The 19727-nt window shown below is 41.8% G+C and overlaps 1 protein-coding gene across 1 annotated transcript in view; it reads right to left on the bottom strand.

Annotated features, from left to right (window-relative positions):
- Window positions 1-19727, bottom strand: part of OTOGL (otogelin like) — a 200570-nt gene that overhangs the window by 117393 nt on the left and 63450 nt on the right. Inside the window, exons 20-23 of the mRNA XM_075856786.1 lie at window positions 6762-6927; window positions 1396-1470; window positions 1031-1083; window positions 35-197 (exon numbers count right to left, since the gene is read on the bottom strand). Coding sequence (XP_075712901.1) covers window positions 35-197; window positions 1031-1083; window positions 1396-1470; window positions 6762-6927 — 457 coding nt within the window. The remainder of the gene's footprint in view (window positions 1-34; window positions 198-1030; window positions 1084-1395; window positions 1471-6761; window positions 6928-19727) is intronic.

Here is a 19727-nt window from a genome sequence, read left to right as displayed (position 1 = left end):
CATAGCAATTATGAACATAGCAATTACTACTTACCCTGGTGGACAAATGCAACCACTGGCACATAGTGGTGATGGGACACATGTAAAATTCATAGCCAAGTTAGCACATGTAACTTCACAGTTGACACCAGCAGATGGTAAGCCCAGTACAGGGTTCCTACAATCAAAGTATATTTTTCCTTCTGGACATGTGTGACCTTTAATATAAAATAATTATATAGAAAGTACATGGATCTTGAAACTGTATTACAAATGAGCCACGGATGAACAGATACAATGGCCTGCTTTAATGTCACAATTAGCTTGCAAATTAACAGTTATTCTGCCATGTCCATGAAGACTTTGGCCGGGTTCCCACTGGTCGGGTACGCTGCATAAATGTACGCAGTGTATCCGACCTAGAACCCGCAGCGAATTCTGCCCGGAAAACCGCACCAAATTGTCTGGCTGTGATTGGCTGCAGCAGTCACATGGGATGAAACGTCAGCCCAGGAGGGCAGCCTGGACGACAGAAGAAAGCGTCACTATGACAACGGCTAGGCTGTAAGTATTAACTTCTTTATTCATTTTACACAAAAAAAGGTGTTTGTTTTGTTTTCTTATTTGCGATGTTTGCAGCGGAATCACAGTGTTTCTGGCACAAAAGTCTCAACACTTGACTATTTGTTGCAGGTTTTACACCCCATTGAATTTAATGGGGAAAACACGCAACAGAAGGGCAACGAATTCGCAGCATAAACTGACATGCTACGGATTATAATTTTTTTCTGCAGCGTCTGCGTGAGATTTCTTCAAATCTCATTCAATTTCTGCAAATAATTCCATTGCAGAAATTCCACAGCGTTTACGCTACGTGGGAACCAAGTCTTAGGGTCCTAACTGGATTCAGCTGCTTGATGTCCAGATAAGTACATGGTTCAGACAGCTTCAAATCATATTGGAAATCTGTATTCAAGTATTAGGGACAAATCCAGAGTTTGGCATATATACTTATATAATTTAATCTTTTAGGAGGCCACTTATAGCATACCTGTGATGGTTGTGGACGTTTCAGTACATCTCATTGTTCCATTCAAACACTGGCTAGCAAAAAAATTTAAAAAATACATCATTACCTCTGTAATAAAATAGAGTGTGTCTCACAAAACATAAAAGATGATGTTTACCCTATTCTGTTTCAACAAATTTCACTGAAACAACCAAAGTTACATTGAGCTCTGTTCACATCAGGTTTTTTGTCCTTTGCTTCACGTATTCACTGGGAAAAGCTTTTGACGGTGGAAATTACACTCTTTTTGCCTCTGTCTGACAATATAGCCCTATGAACATGTTTAGCGCGTACATTGGGGGCCTAACTTCAAAATTGATCTTTTCATTTCATAAATTCCATCTTACCAGGAGCCAGATTGCCTCAAGATCACCTCCCCTGGATGGTAGATTCTGCCCTTATAATAACAACGACAGCTTGTTCTGAGGGATGGGAAAAAAATAATTACAGGTCGATTACAATACATTTAAATGAATGTATGATTTACTAAGAGAGCCACAAAAATATACATGCTCCAAATGTGTGCATATAGTAATGATCTGGAAAAATACATCCGTATCTGTGGTACAATCCCAGTACCCATGTATACCATCTATAGCATCCATATAATAGTACCATCCATAATGCTCATATAGTTGTGACAGTAGAATAGTGGGCTGAGTGCTGTGCATTTTCTCATATCAAATTGGGGTGATGGAATTCTGATATTCCTTTCTTGTGCCAACTCCTTGTCTCATGTATACATAACTTTACATATGGGCTTTCCATCTGAATAACATAGCAGAACAATGTACCTTTAAAGAGACTCTGTCACCACATTATAAGTGCCCTGTCTCCTACATAAGGAGATGGGCGCTGTAATGTAGGTGACAGTAATGCTTCTTATTTTAAAAAACGATGTTTTTTCACAATGTTAGGAGCGATTTTGGTTTATGCTAATGAGCTTTCTTAATGCCCAAGTGGGCGTACTTTTACTTTCGACCAAGTGGGCGTTGTACAGAGGAGTGCATGACGCTGACCAATCGGCATCATGCACTCCTCTCCATTCATTTACACTGCACTAGCGACAGGGCCGCCATCAGGAATTTCAGGGCCCCATACAGCTAAATTTTCTGGGCCCCCCTACCGTGGCACCGCCTGTTAACGGTACTCCGTCCAGCACTATATTATGGTACCCAGGACCACCATCAGGGGGGGGTATTAGGGGTACTGATGTGAGAGGCCCGGCCAAACCTAATTGTAAGGGGTCCCGGCAACTGCCGCGACTTGCCTTTGGTAGAGAAAAAAAAACAGGCCCCTGCAACAGCCGGGGTAAGTCTAAACTTTTTTATAAATCACCCCTGCTCTAATACAGAACACCAGTGATTGTCTGTCCGCTGTCTCTAACATCATGTCCTCTCTCTATCTGAAACTGAATCTTTCTAAAACTGAGCTCCTTGTGTTCCCACCATCTACTAACCTCCCTAAACCTGATGTCTCCATCTCTGTGTGTGGCACTATCATAACTCCTAAGCAGCACGCCCGCTGTCTCGGGGTTATTTTTGACTCAGATCTTTCCTTTACTCCTCACATACAATCACTTTCACGCTCCTGTCATTTTCACCTCAAAAACATCTCCAGAATCCGCTCTTTTCTTACGGAGGAAACTGCCAAAACTCTCATTGTTGCTCTGATTCACTCTCGTCTTGACTACTGTAACTCATTACTAGTCGGTCTTCCCCTCACTAAACTCTCCCCTCTCCAATCTATCCTCAATGCAGCAGCCAGGCTCATCTTTATGACCAACCGCTACACCAATGCCTCTAATCTGTGCCAGTCACTGCACTGGTTGCCCATCCCCTTCCGAATAAAATTCAAACTTATTACTCTCACCCACAAAGCTCTCCACAGTGCTGCACCTCTTTACATCTCCTCCCTCATCTCTGTCTACCACCCTACTCGGACTCTACGTTCTGCCAACGACCTTAGATTAAAATCCTCCATAATCCGAACCTCCCACTACCGTCTCCAGGATTTCTCTCGTGCTGCACCCGTCCTCTGGAATGTGCTACCCCGGACAATCAGATTAATTCCCAATATCCACAGTTTTAAACGTGCCCTGAAAACACATCTATTTAGACAGGCCTATAACATTCCCTAATCTGACTCCTTTCCATGGCCCTCCTTCTAGATTAGTCATCAGAATAAGATTCCCTCACACTCCTTCTCTTCATGTCCGTCATACACGGATACTGGCTGGTGACCGGCTCATGCAGCTTTATGTTACCACCGCATGTGTATAAAAATGGCCGGACTATTGTACAGAACAAACACTGTTACACTTTGTGTCTCCCTTATGTCCTCATAGATTGTAAGCTCTTGCGAGCAGGGTCCTCACTCCCCAGGTTTGAATTGTAAATGAACTTTGTCACTATGTAATGTCTGATATTGTTTGTTTCATGTTCCCTCTAAATTGTAAAGTGCTGCGTAATATGTTGGCGCTATATAAATAAAGATTATTATTATTATTATTATTATTATTATAAATTTAAAAAAGTGCCTTTTTTTTTTTCTCATCTGTGATTTTTGCGGCAGAACCGCAGCATTTCTGCAACAGAGGAGCGGCGATTCCACAGAATAAATTGACCAGCTGCGGCTTAAAAAGCCAAAAGCCACACTGCAGGTCCATTTTTTTTGCAGCGTGTGGATGAGATTTGTTCAAATCTCATCCACTCTGCTGCGACTGTAATACGCTGCGGATTTTCCACAATAAAATGTGTTGCATAAAATCCGCAGTGTTCATGCCTAGTGTGTTCCTACCCTAAGGCCGGATTCACACGAGCATGTGCTTTTTGCGCGTGCAAAAAACGTGGCGTTTTGCGCATGCAAAAAGTCCATAACAGCTGCGTGTGTCAGCAGCGTATGATGCGTGGCTGAGTGATTTTCGTGCTGCCGCCATCATTATGACACTCTGTTTGTATGTTTGTAGCACGTGGTGCTTTTCTGTTGTCATTCATAGTTTATACTGCTGCGGAAGTGCTGGGCGTGATTTTCATGCACCCATTGACGGACACACGCTGCGTGAAAATCACTGACAGTCTGCACGGCCCCATAGACTAACATAGGTCCGTGCGAGGCGCGTGAAAATAACGCGCGTTGCACGGACGTATTACACGTTCGTCTGAATAAGCCCTAACAATAAGGCCCAGTTCACAGAGTTTTTGGGCCTTCATATTGACTCGGACACTGCGTCAGAATCAGCACCAAAAAACTTCCAAAACCGCCTCCCATTGATTTTATCGGAAATCAATGGGAGCCAGTCGGGGAAAAAATAAAAAGCAGCACGTCCTTTCTTGCCGCTGTTCCGCCTCTGACCTCCCATCGAAATCAATAGGAGGCAGAAAATGCATTTTTCGGTGCGTTTTTTGTCTGCTGTCCTCAATCGCCGCGAGCAAAAAACGCAGCAAAAAAACGCGGCAAGATAGTGTGGGCAGGTCAAAATCTGCCTCAAAATTCTTTAAGGAATTTTGAGTCCGATTTTTTCTGCCTGCAAAATACTGTGTGAACAGGGCCATACTTAATCAGAACTTTGAGACACTTTACTCACTGTGTCAGAAGAACTGCTCCCACTCCAGTCCTCGTCAGGCGATGTCTTCGGTCCAGACGTCCAGTCCTTCACCTCCAGGCTCCAGAAAATGGCGGGGATCGTAGAACTCCTGCCGCCGCGCAACAACTGGACTCCTCCCCCTCTCCTTACGCAGCTACGCTCTGGAGAAGAAGGAGGAGGAGGCGGAGGCGGAGGAGGACGAGGAGGCGGAGTAGGAGGACGAGGAGGCGGAGGAGGAGGACGAGGAGGCGGAGGAGGACGAGGAGGCGGAGGCGGGCCAGCAGGTAACTAGACTGTGCGCCGCTATCCCTGTGTGGCTGTCCTTCCCAGTAGATCGGTCGATGTACTTGTGGTGCGGGCGCACCGCCTCCCTCTCGGCGGCGGGCACGAGCGAGTTGAGCTCCGGCGCGCCCGGTCGTTCGCGTGCGCAAGCGGGCGGTGTTTCGCGGCGGTGTTTGATGAGAGGGGGGCCCGCAGCTCACAGCGGTGTTTGACGAGAGGGGGGCCCGCAGCTCACGACATTGTTTTGGTGAAAAGAACAGGCCCCATTGCAGGGGCCTGTTTTTTTCTACCAAAGGCAAGTCGCGGCAGTTGCCGGGCCCCCCTTTCAATTAAGTTTGGCGGGTCCCCCTACAGTAGTACCCCTAATACCCCCCTGATGGCGGCCCTGACTAGCGATATAGATATATCACTATGTGCAGCCTCATACACAAGCCCTAACATTACTGCAGTGTCCTGATAATGAATACACATGAAATCCAGCCTGGACGTCATGTGTACTCAGAATCCTGACACTTCTGACTCTTTTTATGTGAGATTCCGGCAAGTGAAACCAAATCTCGTTTAGCTCCGTGATCTCGCGAGATTTCGTATCCGTTGCTGGAGTCTCACAGAAAAGAGTCAGAAGTGTCAGGATTCTGAGTACACATGACGTCCAGGCTGGATGTCATGTGTATTCATTATCAGGACACTGTAGTAATGTTAGGGCTTGTGTATGTAGCTGCACATAGTGATATAACTATATCGCTAGTGCAGTGTAAATGAATGGAGAGGAGTGCATGATGCCGATTGGTCAGCGTCATGCACTCCTCTGTACAACGCCCACTTGGTCGAAAGTAAAAGCACGCCCACTTGGGCATTAAGAAAGCTCATTAGCATAAACTAAAATCGCTCCTAACGTTGTGAAAAAAGATCGTTTTTTTAAATAAAAAGCATTACTGTCACCTACATTACAGCGCCCATCTCCTTATATAGGAGACAGGACACTTATAATGTGGTGACAGAGTCTCTTTAAATGTTGCTATGGTATCTCAGCAACGCAAATAATATAAATCCTCTCTGTACCACATTTAAAGAGGACATGTGAGCTCTCCTGACGTGTGTTTTATGTTCCCCATAAAAAACATTGATGGAGCACATTTTCTTAGAACTCTGCTTTGTGCATTTCCTCTATTATTCCTTCATGGAAATTTATAAATAAATAGAAAATTTCGTGTTATCATTCCTCTTGCCAAAGGGGTGTGTCCCTACACAGACTGACACTGTCAGCACTGATTGGACATTGTCAAACTGTATAGGGACACACCCCCAACTGGGACAGAGGAACAGCACAACACATTGTTTTAATAAAAGATGCCCCAGAATTGTTATATTATAGGAATTATAATTATTTATTAAAACAGACATGTCGGGAGAGCAGGCAGGCCCTCTTTAAAATCAATGGTGTTTTTTTGGCCAAACAACCTTCTCTATGTAATACTACATCTCATACTGTATTTAAGTTCAATGGATGCTGTATCATTCCATATGTAGTTAACTAACCCCATAGGCATCTGCAAGCAACCATAATTTTATCATTTAATTCTATGGCTGCATGAAGGGAGCAAGGGACTCAGAATCTGAATCAGTGAAATGAAAATTCGACCTTTATAGAAATATATTTGCAAAATTAATCAGCACAATAATACATCAAAACAATAATTATGGACCGATAAACACAGCAAGGCTTTAAAACAGAAGGTATTTACATGCTCACTTCCATCACATATCCACAAAACATTCTGGGATAGTGGGTGGTGACATGAAATTTTTGACTTTCATTACATTTATGCAAAATCAAATCCTTACATTGGAACACAAAAGTTAAGGGACTCATCAAAGTACTTTCCATCAGGACAGTTACATCCTTCAATACATTCATCGGTGCAGACTTCTCCCAGAGAAAGAGAAGAGCAAGAGCGTCGACAGTAAGAGGAACACTGGTGGTACGTCATTCCATACCGACATATTACTCCTATAGAACAGAATTCAATAATTATAGAAAGTGTTATCCTATAAGTTACAGTAACATTTGTCTGACCAAGCTTCTTTGGGACCAGACGTCCAAGATTAATGCAAAAGGAAATGAAAATTGCCACTAATGGTAGAGATTTTCTGGCATGATGTGCAGCTCAATGTAAAATACAGGGCAGGAACAATTAACATAAAATATGGTGACATCACTTTGTTTTTTAATTAGAGCAGTTTTCTTATTAGTTCTTATTGATCACCATATTTTTTCCAATCATCCATCATTCTAGATTGTCAAGCACTTCTGTGCCAGATCTTCTGGATGTGAGACAAGAGGTAGTTTACTGTAGGTCAGAATTACCCTTAGGTATCAATACAGATAAGCCGTTTGTTTTAAATATTTTAACTATGTAAGTAACCCTAGGGTAATGGGACGATGCCAGGGACTCTTAAATGGAAATACAAGCACTGGATTGTTCTCTGAAATTCATTCCTCCTATACTGTATGTCAGTGGTTGTGAGTTATAGAGTCATGTGGTGTACAACTGGCACTGCCTCATTATTCTTATATCAAAGTAGGATTTACTGTTTGGAAGCTGAAAATTACTACACAATAAATCTGATAGATCATTATGAAATATATGTTAGACTTAAACAGAAACTACTCTCCAAAGTACATTAAAACTGCAGTAAAAATTAGCAAACTTTTCCCCCAGATTCACATTTGGATTCATCCTTCATTACTGCTTATTGATAAATCGATTTACTATGTTTGAGATTCACTTTTGATGAATTTAAGAAATAATAGGCACATTTATTCTTTCATTGTGTTCTATAGAATAGCAAATCTGCAAATCAAGCAAATGGTTCGTTCACTTATCTCTATTTACAACTTACTCTGAGTTTAATGGCCAAGTACACATTTGAATATTTTTTTAAATTAAATAAATGTTTTTTTGTGATTTTAACCCCTTACTGACCGGGCCTGAAAAGGTCTTAACCCCTTAGTGACCAAGCTTGTTTGGACCTTAATGACCAAGCCAAATTTGTCAAATCTGGTATGTGTGACTTTATCAGAGAATAACTCTGTGAAAGTTTTGAATATCCAAGTAATTCTGACATTGTTTTTTCGTCACATGTTGTACTTTATTTTAGTGGTAAAAGTAGACTGATACGATTTGCGGAAATAACTTAAAAAATAGAAAAATTGAAGAAATTTTGTAAAAATTATCATTTTTCCCTATTTTTAACTGCAATATGTCACATATGTACACACATACTGTACAATTTTTTTTATTAAATATATATTTCCATCTCTTTACTCTATTTTGGCAGCACTTTTGAAAAAAAAAAAAAATTTTTGAGCAATTTAGAGGACTTACAAGTTAAGTAATAATTTTATAAATTTTGTAGTACATTTTGTTTTCCTGCACCAAGCCAGGTTTTCATAGGCTCATAGGTGTCAGAATGGTGGAAACCCCCACAAGTGACCCCATTTTGAAAACTAGACCCCTTAAGGTATTTATTAAGGGGTGTTGTAAGTATTTTGACCCCACAGTTTTTTTGTAAGAATTCATGCAAAGCAGGCATAAAAAAATATAATTTAACTTTTTTCATAAAAGTATCACTTTGAAGACCGATTTCTTTGTAAAGCGACCATGAGAATGAAGAAACACACCCAAAAATCTATCACCCTGTTTCTCCTGTTTTCAAAAATGCCCCCATTGTGACCCTAATGTGTTGCCTGGACACACGACAGGGCCCGAAAGGGAGGGAGCACCCGGAGGCTTTCAGGACTCATATTTTGCTTGAAAATGTTTTAGGCCCCACTGTACATTTGGAGAGGTTTTGAACTACCAGAACGATAGAAACTCCCCATAAACGACCCCATTTAGAAAACTAGACCCCTTAAGGTATTTATCTAGGGGTGTAGTGAGTATTTTGACCCCACAGTTTTTTGCTAAATTTAATGCATAGCAGGTGAAAAAAAATAAAAATTCACTTTTTTCATAAAAGTATCACTTTGAAGACCGATTTCTGTGTAAAGTGACTATAAGAATGAAGAAACACATGCCAAAATCTATCACCCTGTTTCTCCTGTTTTTAAAAATGCCCCCATTGTGACCCTAATGCGTTGCCTGGACACACGACAGGGCCCGAAAGGGAGGGAGCACCCAGAGGCTTTCAGGACTCATATTTTGCTTGAAAATGTTTTAGGCCCCACTGTACATTTGGAGAGGTTTTGAACTACCAGAACGATAGAAACTCCCCATAAACGACCCCATTTAGAAAACTAGACCCCTTAAGGTATTTATCTAGGGGTGTAGTGAGTATTTTGACCCCACAGTTTTTTGCTAAATTTAATGCATAGCAGGTGAAAAAAAAAAAAAAATTCACTTTTTTCATAAAAGTATCACTTTGAAGACCGATTTCTGTGTAAAGCGACCATAAGAATGAAGAAACACACCCCAAAATCTATCACCCTGTTTCTCCTGTTTTCAAAAATGCCCCCATTGTGACTCTAATGCATTGCCTGGACACACAGCAGGGCTTGAAAGGAAGGGAGCACCCAGAGGCTTTCAGAACTCATATTTTGCTTGAAAATGTTTTAGGCCCCACTGTATATTTGGAGAGGTTTTGAACTACCAGAACGATAGAAACTCCCCATAAACGACCCCATTTAGAAAACTAGACCCCTTAAGGTATTTATCTAGGGGTGTAGTGAGTATTTTGACCCCACAGTGTTTTGCTAAATTTAATGCATAGCAGGTGAAAAAAAATAAAAATTCACTTTTTTAATAAAAGTATCACTTTGAAGACCGATTTCTGTGTAAAGCGACTATAAGAATGAAGAAACACACGCCAAAATCTATCACCCTGTTTCTCCTGTTTTCAAAAATGCCCCCATTGTGACTCTAATGCATTGCCTGGACACACAGCAGGGCCCGAAAGAAAGGGAGCACCCGGAGGCTTTCAGGACTCCTATTTTGCTTGAAAATGTTTTAGGCCCCACTGTACATTTGGAGAGGTTTTGAACTACCAGAACGATAGAAACTCCCCATAAACGACCCCATTTAGAAAACTAGACCCCTTAGGGTATTTATCTAGGGGTGTAGTGAGTATTTTGACCCCACAGTTTTTTGCTAAATTTAATGCATAGCAGGTGAAAAAAAATAAAAATTCACTTTTTTCATAAAAGTATCACTTTGAAGACCGATTTCTGTGTAAAGCGAACATGAAAATGAAGAAACACACCCCAAAATCTATCACCCTGTTTCTCCTGTTTTCAAAAATACTCTCATTGTTGCCATAATCTGCTTATTAGACCTGTGGCTGGGCCAAAAAGAGAGGGAGCACCCTTTGGCTTTCAGGGCACAATTGAATAAATTCTAGGCCCCATATCATGCATTTAGAGGCATTGAGCTGCCTGAACAAAAAAAAACCACGCAGAAATGACCCCATTTTAAAAACTAAACCCCTAAAGGTATTCATCTAGTGGTGTAGTGGGCATGCGGACCAAAAATGTTTTAAATGAGGAAATAATGGGTATCATTTCAGACACTATGGGTATATAATGTTTTCTTCAAGCTTTTATTACGTTTCCACATGAAATAGAGGAGACGTGGTAGAAGGTTATTTTGTTAGAAATACGCCACATTAATAAATTTGTGCGGCACAGAATAGAAGTGAAGCCGTGTATTCATAATGGATACATGTCGCTATAGACGTATTTGCCTGTACTTATGACTATGTCTTGCTGAAGAAGCAGTTGGTGCCATTATGATGTCATTGTGGACAGAATTCTGTCCTAATATAAAATCAGTCAGAGAGGAAAAAATAAACTGTACTGGAGTGACGGGCAATATCTTCAAACAAATGGAGGAAAATGTATCCAACTATGTTGCAAACTCGAGTCTGTTCACTAGATAGAAGAACACCTGCAGGGCTGTCATGACAAGGATTTTTTTTTTCAGTGACTGGTTGTACAACGTCTCTTTAGCTCCATCAATCCTTATGAGGGACGAATGTGCCAAGTGACGCGGTACACCATAACAGACCCCTGCCCGGCAAGGTAGGAACCGCTATGTGCACAAAACAACCAATCACCTACAGAATATATAAAAGGACAGTGTCCAAAACCATCTATAGGAACAGTAAAGGATCACTAATCCCCAAAATGATGTCAGTATTTCCAGAAGAACCGTAACAAAGCCCATGGTGTATTGATAAGGAACAGCTCAATTATTAGAGATCCTCCAAATAAAAAAAAAAGATCATGCCCGTATCACGGTACAGAATTAGGAATGTAACAGCTGTATGTGGCAGGACATAGTCATAAGAACAGTCAAAATAAAAAAATTGTGGATGTGGGATTTTGTACTGGACAATTAATTCCAGCACTTGATCACCCACAAATAAATAAAAAAAATCATAAGGGGTAAAATTAGTTTCACGGTCTGAAAAAAATGTGCTCTACAACCTCTCCCACAAGAAATAATCCCTACTTGGAAAGCCCACGAACTAAAAAGAAAATATAAAGAAATTGACTCCCTAAAAAGGCCCCCAACCCATTATTTTTTTTTGTGTTAAATTCTAGTAATTTGCAACCGTGTGAAAGGTTTCGAAACAGGGATAGTTACAAAGGGCTGGTTTTGATGGACACATGGGGCAATAAAAGCGGGTATCCCTCCTCCTGCCATGCCTGCTACATACCCGACACCTTTTTTGGGGATATTTTTGGGTCTCAGTGGAGGGAATAGGGTGTAAAAAGTGGCGCTCTGAAAGCCTGCGCACATCCTCAGATTCGCAGGATTGTGCCGGTATAGTGGACTCAAAAAGGAGATGCTCAATGACCTTCTCCTGAAATTGAAGGAAAGTGAGCGTTCCTTGGGCTTTTTTGGAAATAACAAAACTGTTATAGGTAGCAACCTGGATGAGGTAGATTGCTACCTTTTTGTACCAGGCCTTATTTTTGCGCTTCACCAGGTAAGGCTGAAGCACCTGGTCGGAAAGGTCTACACCCCCCATAAATTTGTTGTAGTCTGTTACACAGACAGGTTTCTGCTTTGCAGTGGTAGCCCCCCTCTCCGTAATTGCCACAGTGGTGTCCGTGTGTACGGTGGACAGCATGTAGACATCCTTCTTGTCGGCCCACTTCACTGCAAGCAATTCCTGACTTGCAAGGGCCATGGATGTTCCCTTTCCCAAACGCCTGGACACCAACTGTTGTGGGAGTCCCACTCTGTTCTTCCGTACTGTCCCACAGGCCCCTGTATTTGCAGCATGGAGGGCTTTATAAAGGGCAACGCTGGTATAAAAATTGTCTGTATAGACGTGGTACCCCTTGTGCAGAAATGGCTCCATTAGGTTCCACACAATTTTGCCAGAGGTGCCAATAGTTTCTGGGCAGCCTGGGGTATAAATTTGGCAGTCCCTGCCTTCATAGATTTTGAAACCGCAGGTGTAACCCGTTGTGCTCTCGCACACTTTGTACAATTTCACCCCATATCTGGCTCGTTTGGAAGGGATGAATTGACGAAAGGAAAGACGCCCTTTGAAGCTCATGAGCGATTCATCTACTGACAAATTTTTGTCAGGGGTGTACAACTTTAAAAATAAATCATTTAGAAGGGTGATTAATGGCCTTAATTTATTAAGCCGATCATAAGCTGGGTCACTTCTTGGGGGGACTTGGGAATTATCAGTAAAATGCATGAATCGCATTAGGGCCTCATAGCGGTTTCTGGACATCACTGCTGCAAATACAGGGGTAGCGTGGACAGCACTACAAGTCCAGTAGGACCGGACAGAGGGTTTTTTAACCAAACCCATATTGAGGGTAATGCCTAAAAAATTTTTTATTTCTGGGACACTTGTGGGGCTCCACATTCTGGAGTACATAGATGCAGGCTTTTGTAGAACAAACTGCCTAGCATACAGATTAGTCTGCTGGACTATCAAGTCTAGGACCGTATCACATATAAATAAATTAAAAAAATTATAGGGGGTAAAATTTTGGACGTCGACACTAATTCCTGGGGTCGCTTCAAATTGGGGTACTTGGGGGGAAAATGATAGTGCAGGATCCCACATCACGGGAGGGACTGCAACACTCGGCCCTGCACTTGACACCTCTACAGCGACTGACGTATCCACCACCATAGGACTATGGGGTTCAGCGGTGGAATTAGAATCGTCACTGTCACTGTCTGGAACAAATTCTGAAGCGGTGTCTGTTTCGCTTTCAGAAGTGTCGGAACATAGCAAGGCGTAGGCTTGCTCCGCGCTGTACATACGCTGAGACATATTTAGAGATGTGTATGTATATATATATATATATATATATGCCCTATAAGTCCTAACCCTAAAGTAAACCTAAAATCCTAAAAACGACACAAATTTTTTTTTTTTTTTTATATATATATTTTTTTTATATTTTTTTTTTTTTTATATAACAGACGTAAAATTAATTCTAAACGGCCCTAAACACGAACGCTAAACTAGCCCTAACCCTAAAGTAACGCTAAACTAACGGTAAACTAGCACTAACGCTAAACTAGAACTAACGCTAAACTAGCACTAACGCTAAACTAGCGCTGACGCTAATCTAGCGCTGACGCTAATATAGATTTGATATATTTATATATATATATATGTATGTATAAGAACGATGATTTTTTATCACTTTTTTTCTTTCTTCACAGCACAGGACTTAGACTGATTTCTCTCTCCTCTCAGAACAACTACAATGGGAGGAGAGAGAAACACAGCCCATGTCCTGGCTGCGTTTTGAAAATAACTGTCAGTGATCTCTGTGATAGGTTTTATCACAGAGATCACCTGATCAGGGACCAGTCACAACGGTCCCTGATTGTTGCTGTGCCAGATGACGACACAGGTAAGTTATGCAAAGCGCACTCGGGCGCCATTTTGGGGGGGGGAATCGGACCGTGGGGGGGGGATCGGACCGGGGGGGGGGGATCGGACCGGGGGGGGGGGATCGGACATGAAGGGGAATCGGACGGGGGGGGGGGCGCACTATTTACCCGTTCTCTCTCCTCTCTAAGGAGTTATTCCATGAGAGGAGAGAGAAATGGCGATTATCCGCCGGTTTAGCGTGAACGCCGTGAAATAGCGATTCACGGCGATCACGTGACCAGAGACCACTCGTTATGGTCTCTGGTCGTTGCCCCGAACTCTCAGCTACCTCCGGTAGCTGAGAGAACGGAGCCCCGATCTTTAATTTCGGCGCTACTTTAGGCTAATGCGATCACGTTAAAAGGCGTCGCATTAGCCTAAAGCCCATTAGTGAGGAACGTAAAAAGGCGTACTGTTGGTCACTAAGGGGTTAATGACCAGCTACATTTTTCAGTTTTTACCTCTGCATTTCAGCAGCCATAACTTTTTTATTTTTTCATTGACGTGGCCGTATGAGGCCTTGTTTTATGCAGGAGAAATTGTATTATTTTTTTCATAGTTTGGAGGTAGAAAAAAATTATTTTTACGGCGTGAATAACCCATTAGATTAATTCTTCAGGTTATTATGGTCGTTTAGATACCTAATATGTGTAGGTTTTTCGTTTTTATTTAGTGTAGGGGCAATAAAATATATTTTATGCAAAATAATGTCTTTTTTTTTTTTTTTTAAATCCCATTAAGGGATAACTTTTTTTTAGAACTGTGTTTTTACTTGTAATGTATTAGCATACTCCTGTATGCTAATACACCATACTATGTCACTCTGCTGTTAGGGCAGCACATATTGCATACAATTCACTGATTGTGACAAATGAGTAAACTTTGTAACTTTTTATTAAATAACTTGCTAAAATCAGGGGTACACTATAGGAAGTAAATAATCGAAGCATTAATGTACTATGTAGTACAAGGTGACCAACAATGCATATATAAGTGGAACACCAGTACCAATTTGGAGAATTACATTTTGTTTATGACTGGACTAAAATAGATTGATGTTTAAATAAAGCACGTATAATTTGTTTGCTCATTCAAACCATCTGGTTGTATACATACCAATCTATAGATCCACTGGGCCTCTTTTATCAGGATCAAATTGTCCCAGTCCCCTCCTCATTTTGGTGGACGGACCAGTTCAATCACTTGGAAGCGTAAACATTCCGTTCTTCCTTGAGGTTTCTCATGTATATGTTTTGATAATGGAGTATCCCTTATATTTGTCACATCCCCTACATGTTCTCTAATGCGGCGATGAAATTGCCGGATAGTCTTACCCACGTAATTCAGTGGGCATGGACATGTAATCAGGTAAACCACCCCTGCTGTTCTACAGTTCACAAAATCTCGAATATCATATTAGATTTTGGTGGTGACACTTTTGAATTTCTTCCCATTCTGGATAAAGTTGCAAGCTCTGCAACTACCACATCTGTATGTACCCGGAATCTTCCTATCCAGCCATGTTCCCTTTTGCGGTATTGGATTAAAGCAGCTATGGATCACTCTGTCCCTTATATTCTTTCCCCTTCGGAATGTGACAGATGGTTGGTTAGTGATTCTGTCCGCTAAACCCATATCTGCACTGAGAATACGCCAATATCTCTTAAGGATTTTCATTACTTCTGGTTGTTTAGAGTCAAAAGTGCCTATAAGTCTTGTGATGTTCCCTTCTTTTCTCTCTCTTGGGACCAGAAGGCTTGTTCTATCTGAGTCTCTTGCCCTCTCATAAGCCTTCTTCACTACCTCTTTGGGGAAACCTCTTTTTCTCAATCTATTTCCAAGATCCTGTGATTGTAGTTCAAAATCTTCTAGGGAACTACAGTTACGACGTACCCTCATAAACTGGCCCCTAGGGATGCCTCGTTTGAGAAGATAAGGGTGGCAACTGTCCCTGTGTAAAAAGCTATTTCTAGCTGTCTCCATATGGTACACTTTAGTTCGAATAGTACCTTCCCTCGTTTTTGTAATCTTAAGATCTATAAATGATAGCGAGTGGTCACTAATATCACTAGTGAACCTCAATCCCAAATTATTTTCATTTAGAGGTGTCACAAAGGCATTAAACTCTTCAACTGATCAATTCCAGAATAACAACACATTATCAATGTATCTTATCCAGAGACCCACTGATGATGTCCATTTAGAGAATTGGTCTCCGAAGACCACAGTCTCCTCCCACCAGCCAAGGTACAAATTGGCATAGGTGGGGGCAGTTGGACTCCCCATTGCCGTACCCCGCTGCTGATGGAAAATGCGGTCTTCTAAGACAAAAATATTCCTTTCAAGTACAAAATGTAACAATTGCAACACAAACTCATTGTGAGCCATATATTGGGTACCTCGTGACCTAAGGAAATAACCCAGTGCTTGGCAGCCAAGCTCATGCGGTATAGAGGAATACAATGCCTCTACATAAAGGCTTGCCAGCATTGCACCCTGTTCCAGCGTGATACCATCAATTTGTTTCAATACGTCCATAGTGTCACGGACATAAGATGTCAGGCTAAGAACGAAAGGACGCAAAATGACATCTATATATGTGCTTACATTTTGGGTTAGATTGTTAATGCCTGATACAACTGGTCTACCATGTAAGGGAGGGTAACCCTTGTGGATTTTTGGTAGACTATAAAAACATGCCATAGTTGGAAATTGTGGAAGGAGAAAATTGAATTCACTAGAACTAATAAGTGCTATAGTTTTTGCATCCTGAAGGATGTCTAGAAGCTCCCTCTTACACCTTGTGGTGCGATTGTCTTTGAGGATTGTATAACAATCAGGATTGAGTAGTATATCTTCACACATCTTTTTGTAATCCTCCCTATTCCTAACTACAATGTTCCCACCCTTATCGGATGCTTTTATAACTATATTTTGTTTATTTTCCAAAGTAGTAAGAGCCTCACATTCAGAGGGAGAGAGATTATTTTGCATAACAATCATATCCTGATCCAACATCCTCAGCTCATCTCCCACCAACTCAACAAATAGACCAACATTGGTGAAATCTCTAACTGGCGGCAGTTTCCTACTTCTTGTTTTCAAACTAGTAAATGGGTCTTGCCCTGGAGTTCTATTGGATTCCTCCCACAACTCCTCCAGAACATCTAAGCCCTCCAAATCAGACTCCTCTAAACCCATTTCTTGACATTTCCTTTTATTGTGATGCTTGAAAAACTTTATCCATTTTAATTTCCGAGCAAAAAGGTGTAAATCCTTCACCCAGGTAAACTAATCAAATCTCACTGTGGGGACAAATGAAAGCCCCTTCTCCAAGAGAATGATCTCTGATGCCTTTAAACTATGATCTGATAAATTAATGATTTGTAATTTATCCTTCCCTCTTCCCTTTACAAATCCGTTTGTCCCCTCAGCATGTAGCGGGAGATCGGAGGATTGTTGGATAAAAAATTACTGCCACTGCTAGTAGAGGCCCTGCCACGAACTCTATTTCTGCCTCTGGCAACTCCCCTATATCTTTGTCTCCCACCAGTGGCCCCAAAGAATGGGCCCACTCTCTCAGAATCAGTGGTTTTACTTTCTGACGGTAAGGGATCAGACTTCCTTAGCCCCTTATTCTGTTGTTGCTGTGTAACTGTAAAGGATCTAGCAGGCACAGCTTCTTTATCAACGCCCATAGGTAATCAGTCTGCACCTGCTTCTAGGTCTGTGAGACTGACTCCATCTTCCACCACTCAGGATGGCAGGCTTAGGAGTGGGAGAGCCTATCGCAGCCTGGCCAGACGGAGCTAGCTCCCGCCCTCTGTCTATTTATACCTGCCTTTCCTGTTCCTCCTTGCTTGTGAATCTTCTCTGTTGGTTTCCTGGCCCTGCTGCAGCTTCTTGTACTATTTGTCCCTGCTTCGTATTGACCCTGGCTTGCTGACTACTCTCCTGCTCTGCGTTTGGTACCTCGTGCTCTCCTGGTTTGACCCGGCTTGTTCACTACTCTCCTGCTCTGCGTTTGGCACCTCGTACTCTCCTGGTTTGACTCGGCTCGTTTACTACTCTTGTTGCTCACGGTGTTGCCGTGGGCAACTGCCCCGTTTCCCTTAGGTTCTGTGTTCCCTTGTCTGTTTGTCTGTCATTCACTTATTGAGTGTAGGGACCGTCGCCCAGTTGTACCCCGTCGCCTAGGGCGGGTCGTTGCAAGTAGGCAGGGACTGAGTGGCGGGTAGATTAGGGCTCACTTGTCTGTTTCCCTACCCCCATCATTACAGTAACAAAGTCGTAAGCCTTTTTCTCCCTAAATTCCTGCAGATCTCTCGAATTGGAAGTGCTTACGTTCCTTTATATGATTTGTAAACCTCTCTAGAGATTGCTGTAAGGTCTTATCTATTTTCTCAAAACCTGGAGTATCCACTAGAGTCTTTACTATCTCAATTTCTTTTTTCAACTCTACACTAGTATGCTCAAACTAAATTTTCTCCTCCTCCACGAGGACTTGCATTAGTCTCAATGAGCTCCCTGTGATCTCCTGCTCTCACCTCTCCTTTATAGTTGTCGTCTTTAATCTAAAGGCTGGGGCAAAAGGAATTCTCAGACTCCTTGGTGCTATTTTATTTTTGAGATAGTTTTCAAGACTTTGAATTTCCCACCAACTCCTGGTATAATCTTTATGCAATCTTGTGAGATTTTTTAAACTTAGATTTGAGGGATGCACCTTGTGTTGTCTGTAGTAATCACACTCAGAGAAAATACTTTTAGCCTGGCTCATCCACCCCTCCGTGCTTAGATCAAAGAGCACAAAGGCAGCCAATAAATAATAAAAATTTACAAATTTTACTCATTAGTCACAATCAGTGAATTGTCTATTTCTTAAAACTATACAACAGTGAAATATCACCACATAGTGTGCCCGAACAGCAGGCTTACTCAACAGACAGCACTGGGGTCCTTTGTATGTCCCGAGGGCTGACTGCAGAGGGATTCCCCGGTGTTTGATCACATCACCGGGTTTCTGGTGACGAAATCAAAGCAGGGATTTCCCTTTGATCTTGCCGCGGTCACGGACAGTGGCGATCAAAGGATTAAAAAGCAGGGGTCCGAATGTTTTCCGACAACAGATATATTCAGCAGGCTGCTCTGAGATCAGAAGCTGTAAGTTACAGCTCCTGCTTAGAGGATGAGCGCTCATCAGATTATTCTGCAGCAACGCCAAAAGACGTCGCTGTAGACTAAGGACATGCACCGCCTGTCGTCAAAAGACGGTGGGCAGTCGTTAAGGAGTTAAGCACTTTTTGAATTGAATTATTGATTAATTTATTTTATTTTATTTTATTTACTTTTTACAATACAGTTTATATGTATCCTGTATACATACTGTAGAAGCTGTATTGTTCATTCTCAGCAGATTCCATCAGTTGAGTTGAACTGATGGGAGTGTGGGTGTCTTTGACACACAGCATCCACCTAATATCAATAATATACAAGTGGATCAACTTAGATGTGAACGATAAGGGTATGTGCACACGGTAGCAGGCTTTTACGTCTGAAAAGACAGACTGTTTTCAGGAGAAAACAGCTGCCTCGTTTCAGACCTAAATGCTCCTCCTCGCATTTTTCGGAGGCTTCTCTGACAGCCCTAAATTTTGAGCTGTGCTTCATTGAGTTCAATGAAGAACGGCTCAAATTACGTCTGTAAATGACAGGTTGTCTGCACAGTACGTCGGCAAACCCATTCAAATGAATGGGAAGATGTTTGTCGACATATTGTAGCCTTATTTTCAGACGTAAATCGAGGCATAATACGCCTCATTTACGTCTGAAAATAGGTCGTGTGAACGCAGCCTAAGAGAGAATGATACAACTTCTATGTACACAAGA

The sequence above is a fragment of the Rhinoderma darwinii genome, chromosome 3 (assembly GCF_050947455.1).
Source record: "Rhinoderma darwinii isolate aRhiDar2 chromosome 3, aRhiDar2.hap1, whole genome shotgun sequence".
NCBI classification, from domain to species: Eukaryota; Metazoa; Chordata; class Amphibia; order Anura; family Rhinodermatidae; genus Rhinoderma; species Rhinoderma darwinii.
This window is presented reverse-complemented; position numbering and strand designations above follow the sequence as displayed.